At 34.2% G+C, this 6,154-nt stretch overlaps 1 protein-coding gene across 5 annotated transcripts in view; it reads right to left on the bottom strand.

Moving 5' to 3' along the window:
• LOC125678253 (uncharacterized) overlaps positions 1–6,154 on the bottom strand; it is a 32,446-nt gene that overhangs the window by 5,686 nt on the left and 20,606 nt on the right. For all 5 annotated transcript variants that reach the window (XM_056154043.1, XM_056154044.1, XM_048916548.2 and 2 more), the window contains 5 exons: positions 5,950–6,124; positions 5,476–5,615; positions 5,188–5,282; positions 4,499–4,577; positions 3,697–3,805 (listed from right to left, as the gene is read on the bottom strand). In XM_056154043.1, the coding sequence (XP_056010018.1) occupies positions 3,697–3,805; positions 4,499–4,577; positions 5,188–5,282; positions 5,476–5,615; positions 5,950–6,124 (598 nt within the window). The remainder of the gene's footprint in view (positions 1–3,696; positions 3,806–4,498; positions 4,578–5,187; positions 5,283–5,475; positions 5,616–5,949; positions 6,125–6,154) is intronic.

The raw sequence follows: 6,154 nt of genomic DNA, 5'->3' as shown, positions 1-6,154 counted from the left end.
AGGTGGAAACTATGTTTTAGCATTGACAGTGTGTTTTACAGGTGGATATTACATGTTTTTGCATTGACAGTGTGTTTTATAGGTGGAAACTATATGTTTTATCATTGGCAATGTGTTATTACAGAAGGAGACTACATGTTTTAGCATTGACAGTGTGTTTTACAAGTGGAAACTACATGTTTTAGCATTGACAGTGTGTTTTACAGGTGGAAACTACATGTTTTAGTATTGACAATGTGTTTTACAGGTGGAGACTACATGTTTTAGCATTGACAGTGTGTTTTACAGGTGGAGACTACATGTTTTAATATTGACAATGTGTTTTACTGGTGGAGACTAAATGTTTTAATATTGACAATGTGTTTTACAGGTGGAGACTACATGTTTTAATATTGACAATGTGTTTTACTGGTGGAGACTAAATGTTTTAATATTGACAATGTGTTTTACAGGTGGAGACTACATGTTTTAATATCGACAGTGTGTTTTACAGGTGGAGACTACATGTTTTAGTATTGACAGTGTGTTTTACTGGTGGAGACTACATGTTTTAGTATTGACAGTGTGTTTTACAGGTGGAGACTGCATGTTTTAGTATTGACAGTGTGTTTTACAGGTGGAGACTACATGTTTTAGTATTGACAGTGTGTTTTACAGGTGGAGACTGCATGTTTTAGTATTGACAGTGTGTTTTACAGGTGGAGACTGCATGTTTTAGTATTGACAGTGTGTTTTACAGGTGGAGACTACACGTTTTAGTATTGACAGTGTGTTTTACAGGTGGAGACTACATGTATTAGTATTGACAGTGTGTTTTACAGGTGGAAACTACGTTTTAGCATTGACAGTGTGTTTTACAGGTGGAGACTACATGTTTTAGCATTGACAGTGTGTTTTATAGGTGGAAACTATATGTTTTATCATTGGCAATGTGTTATTACAGAAGGAGACTACATGTTTTAGCATTGACAGTGTGTTTTACAGGTGGAAACTACATGTTTTAGCATTGACAGTGTGTTTTACAGGTGGAAACTACATGTTTTAGTATTGACAATGTGTTTTACAGGTGGAGACTACATGTTTTAGCATTGACAGTGTGTTTTACAGGTGGAGACTACATGTTTTAATATTGACAATGTGTTTTACTGGTGGAGACTAAATGTTTTAATATTGACAATGTGTTTTACAGGTGGAGACTACATGTTTTAATATCGACAGTGTGTTTTACAGGTGGAGACTACATGTTTTAGTATTGACAGTGTGTTTTACAGGTGGAGACTACATGTTTTAGTATTTACAGTGTGTTTTAAAGGTGGAGACTACATGTTTTAGTATTGACAGTGTGTTTTACTGGTGGAGACTACATGTTTTAGTATTGACAGTGTGTTTTACAGGTGGAGACTGCATGTTTTAGTATTGACAGTGTGTTTTACAGGTGGAGACTACATGTTTTAGTATTGACAGTGTGTTTTACAGGTGGAGACTGCATGTTTTAGTATTGACAGTGTGTTTTACAGGTGGAGACTGCATGTTTTAGTATTGACAGTGTGTTTTACAGGTGGAGACTACATGTTTTAGTATTGACAGTGTGTTTTACAGGTGGAGACTACATGTTTTAGTATTGACAGTGTGTTTTACAGGTGGAGACTACATGTTTTAGTATTGACAGTGTGTTTTACAGGTGGAGACTACATGTTTTAGTATTGACAGTGTGTTTTACTGGTGGAGACTAAATGTTTTAATATTGACAATGTGTTTTACAGGTGGAGACTACATGTTTTAATATCAACAGTGTGTTTTACAGGTGGAGACTACATGTTTTAGTATTGACAGTGTGTTTTACTGGTGGAGACTAAATGTTTTAATATTGACAATGTGTTTTACAGGTGGAGACTACATGTTTTAATATCAACAGTGTGTTTTACAGGTGGAGACTACATGTTTTAATATCGACAGTGTGTTTTAAAGGTGGAAACTACATGTTTTAATATTGACAATGTGTTCTACAGGTGGAGACTAAATGTTTTAATATTGACAGCGTGTTTTACAGGTGGAGACTACATGTTTTAGTATTGACAGTGTGTTTTACAGGTGGAGACTACATGTTTTAGTATTGACAGTGTGTTTTACAGGTGGAGACTACATGTTTTAGTATTGACAGTGTGTTTTACAGGTGGAGACTACATGTTTTAGTATTGACAGTGTGTTTTACAGGTGGAGACTACATGTTTTAGTATTGACAGTGTGTTTTACTGGTGGAGACTACATGTTTTAGTATTGACAGTGTGTTTTACAGGTGGAGACTGCATGTTGTAGTATTGACAGTGTGTTTTACAGGTGGAGACTACATGTTTTAGTATTGACAGTGTGTTTTACAGGTGGAGACTACATGTTTTAGTATTGACAGTGTGTTTTACTGGTGGAGACTAAATGTTTTAATATTGACAATGTGTTTTACAGGTGGAGACTACATGTTTTAGTATTGACAGTGTGTTTTACAGGTGGAGACTACATGTATTAGTATTGACAGTGTGTTTTACAGGTGGAGACTACATGTTTTAGTATTGACAGTGTGTTTTACAGGTGGAGACTACATGTTTTAGTATTGACAGTGTGTTTTACAGGTGGAGACTACATGTTTTAGTATTGACAGTGTGTTTTACAGGTGGAGACTACATGTTTTAGTATTGACAGTGTGTTTTACTGGTGGAGACTACATGTTTTAGTATTGACAGTGTGTTTTACAGGTGGAGACTGCATGTTGTAGTATTGACAGTGTGTTTTACAGGTGGAGACTACATGTTTTAGTATTGACAGTGTGTTTTACAGGTGGAGACTACATGTTTTAGTATTGACAGTGTGTTTTACTGGTGGAGACTAAATGTTTTAATATTGACAATGTGTTTTACAGGTGGAGACTACATGTTTTAATATCAACAGTGTGTTTTACAGGTGGAGACTGCATGTTTTAGTATTGACAGTGTGTTTTACAGGTGGAAACTACATGTTTTAGTATTGACAGTGTGTTTTACAGGTGGAGACTACATGTTTTAGTATTGACAGTATGTTTTACAGATGGAGACTACATGTTTTAGTATTGACAGTGTGTTTTACAGGTGGAGACTGCATGTTTTAGTATTGATAGTGTGTTTTACAGGTGGAGACTACATGTTTTAGTATTGACAGTGTGTTTTACAGGTGGAGACTACATGTTTTAGTATTGACAGTGTGTTTTACAGGTGGAGACTACATGTTTTAGTATTGACAGTGTGTTTTACAGGTGGAGACTACATGTTTTAGTATTGACAGTGTGTTTTACAGGTGGAGACTACATGTTTTAGTATTGACAGTGTGTTTTACAGGTGGAGACTACATGTTTTAGTATTGACAGTGTGTTTTACAGGTGGAGACTACATGTTTTAATATTGACAGTGTGTTTTACAGGTGGAGACTGCATGTTTTAGTATTGACAGTGTGTTTTACAGGTGGAGACTACATGTTTTAGCATTGACAGTGTGTTTTACAGGTGGATACTACATGTTTTAGTACAGAGAATGTTTTGCATGTGGAAGTTGACCTTCCCCATAACTCTCCATTTCTGAAATCTAATGGAGAGCCTAAACAACATGGTGCTGTCAGCGGTGGATTTTAATCTTCTGTACTATTTATCTTATATGAAATAGTGCAATCTCTTACCTTGAAAGTAATCACTTTTGCCATCCTGGAATGTATAGTTAATAACAACCACAGAAAAAATGACAGCATAAAGGTGAACATCATTGAATACCATGACCAGGTTAAAGGGCTGGAAAACAAAGACTTTGACTTAATCAGTATATGTACACAATACAGTACAATTTGAAATTCAGCAACAGTATATCTTCATTCTTAAAATTGTTAAAAGCTTTCTCTCATAAATAAATAAATCTGGAAAACGATTAAGAATGCAAATGTATTCTCTTCATGTTCTTATTTCTCAAAATAAGTTTTTTATGAATTATTATATGAAATGCATTCAACATGATTACAGAACACTACAGTTGACTGTTAAGACTTACACATGATTACAGAACACTACAGTTGACTGTTAAGACTTACACATGATTACAGAACACTACAGTTGACTGTTAAGACTTACACATGATTACAGAACACTACAGTTCACTGTTAAGACTTACACATGATTACGTAACACTACAGTTGACTGTTAAGACTTACACATGATTACAGAACACTACAGTTGACTGTTAAGACTTACACATGATTACAGAACACTACAGTTGACTGTTAAGACTTACACATGATTACAGAAAACTACAGTTGACTGTTAAGACTTGCACATGATTACGTAACACTACAGTTGACTGTTAAGACTTACACATGATTACAGAACACTACAGTTGACTGTTAAGACTTACACATGATTACGGAACACTACAGTTGACTGTTAAGACTTACACATGATTACGGAACACTACAGTTCACTGTTAAGACTTACATATATAAGGTCAATAAGAACCAGAATAGGGACCTGTATCATACACACTTGTATGGCTGTGTTAGTCCCAATCTCTATTCTGAAAATAGCAGAAGTTATTTAATTAATTTTCCTCAATAGACGTACAAGTAAAACTTCACCATTATATACATGCATACTGTAGACATATTTAATTTTGTTGGGAAAAAATTTGTTATTTTTGTAGTGAACATAATTTCGTGCAGATTAATTTTCTTTGTAATAACTTAAAAATTACATATTATACGTAAAAAATATAAATAATGTCAGGTATGATACCCCCTTATGCCATTTATAAACTATTTGGTCAATGAAGCGTGCTGTCATTAACACCTATTTACAAACAAATCCTCACTAGGTGATCTGTGTAAGCTTGGGTCATTAAATTGTTGTATTCAAGCCATTAGAATTTCAAAACCGTTTATACTGTATCCTGTTTGTCAATTTCTTCAATAATTTCTCTGACCTAGCTGCTACATATTCAAACAATATTTAACAACACTTAAACATTTGCAAAAATTAAAATTTCATTTTTAGATTTAAATGGATTTAATTTTGTGGTTTTTTCCTAGATATGAAAATAAGGAAATTTCATCTGACATGAAATTAAATACATCTACAGTAATGAAAAATTTATATGCATTTTCATAAGGAAGTGAGAAATAACCTACCCTAGATTGACATTATTTTCAAGAGAAAATTGTACACCATTTATAATCTCTGGGAGCTCAGTTACCATGGCAATAACTAAAATTCCAACAAAATACTGAAAAGAAATATGAATTATTATCGAGCTACCAAAATAAGACAACTCCATGCATTGTGAAATACTTTATTGAAAATAATTCATTTCAACCACTTATCTTGCAAAGTGCCTCAATGAAAATACATGTAGTAAGAGCACATTATAATGTATTAACCATTGATTTTATAGATAATCATTTTAGAACAGTTCATACCTCAGAGATACCAGATGATGAGAAAAAGGACTTGATGTTGTCTGACACTAATTCTGCACAGAAGGCTATTAATGTCGCAGAACACAACAAAATGGTGAGACTTTTAAGCCTTGACCACATAGGAACACTGTGTTCGTGACCTGTCAAAAACACAGATTTGTTACTTGCATTATAAAGTAACAGATAACAAAATATTCTGTAACCATAGTAACAGTACCTGTACTAACACTCTTCACATTGGGTATGAAACATTGCATAAAATGATTTAAAAGACTTTCAATCAATTGGTGTAATGTTCATCCATCTTTCTAAAAATCCATGCAAGATGCATGGAATGTGACAACACATTTTTAAATACATATATACTATACATGTACCGACGTCGTAAGATGCTATGTAACATGTATAAAAAGGTGAAATTGTTACAATCCTTAATAATCTCTCTCTCTCTCTCTCTCTCTCAAACACACACACCTTCATGGTTTGCCTCCTCCAGACTTCTCATATAGTCCGCATTGATCTGTGCAGCATGTGTCTTCAGAGAGAATACCATGCCCACAATGTAAGCAATGGGCAGCAATATAGCACTGGCATACACTAGTGGTTGTATATGTTTTTTAAACAGAGACATGTCTCCATCTAATCCACTCTGTGAAAATGAAAATGTTTCACACCATTA

The sequence above is a fragment of the Ostrea edulis genome, chromosome 2, assembly GCF_947568905.1.
Source record: "Ostrea edulis chromosome 2, xbOstEdul1.1, whole genome shotgun sequence".
In the NCBI taxonomy this organism is placed as follows: domain Eukaryota; kingdom Metazoa; phylum Mollusca; class Bivalvia; order Ostreida; family Ostreidae; genus Ostrea; species Ostrea edulis.
This window is presented reverse-complemented; position numbering and strand designations above follow the sequence as displayed.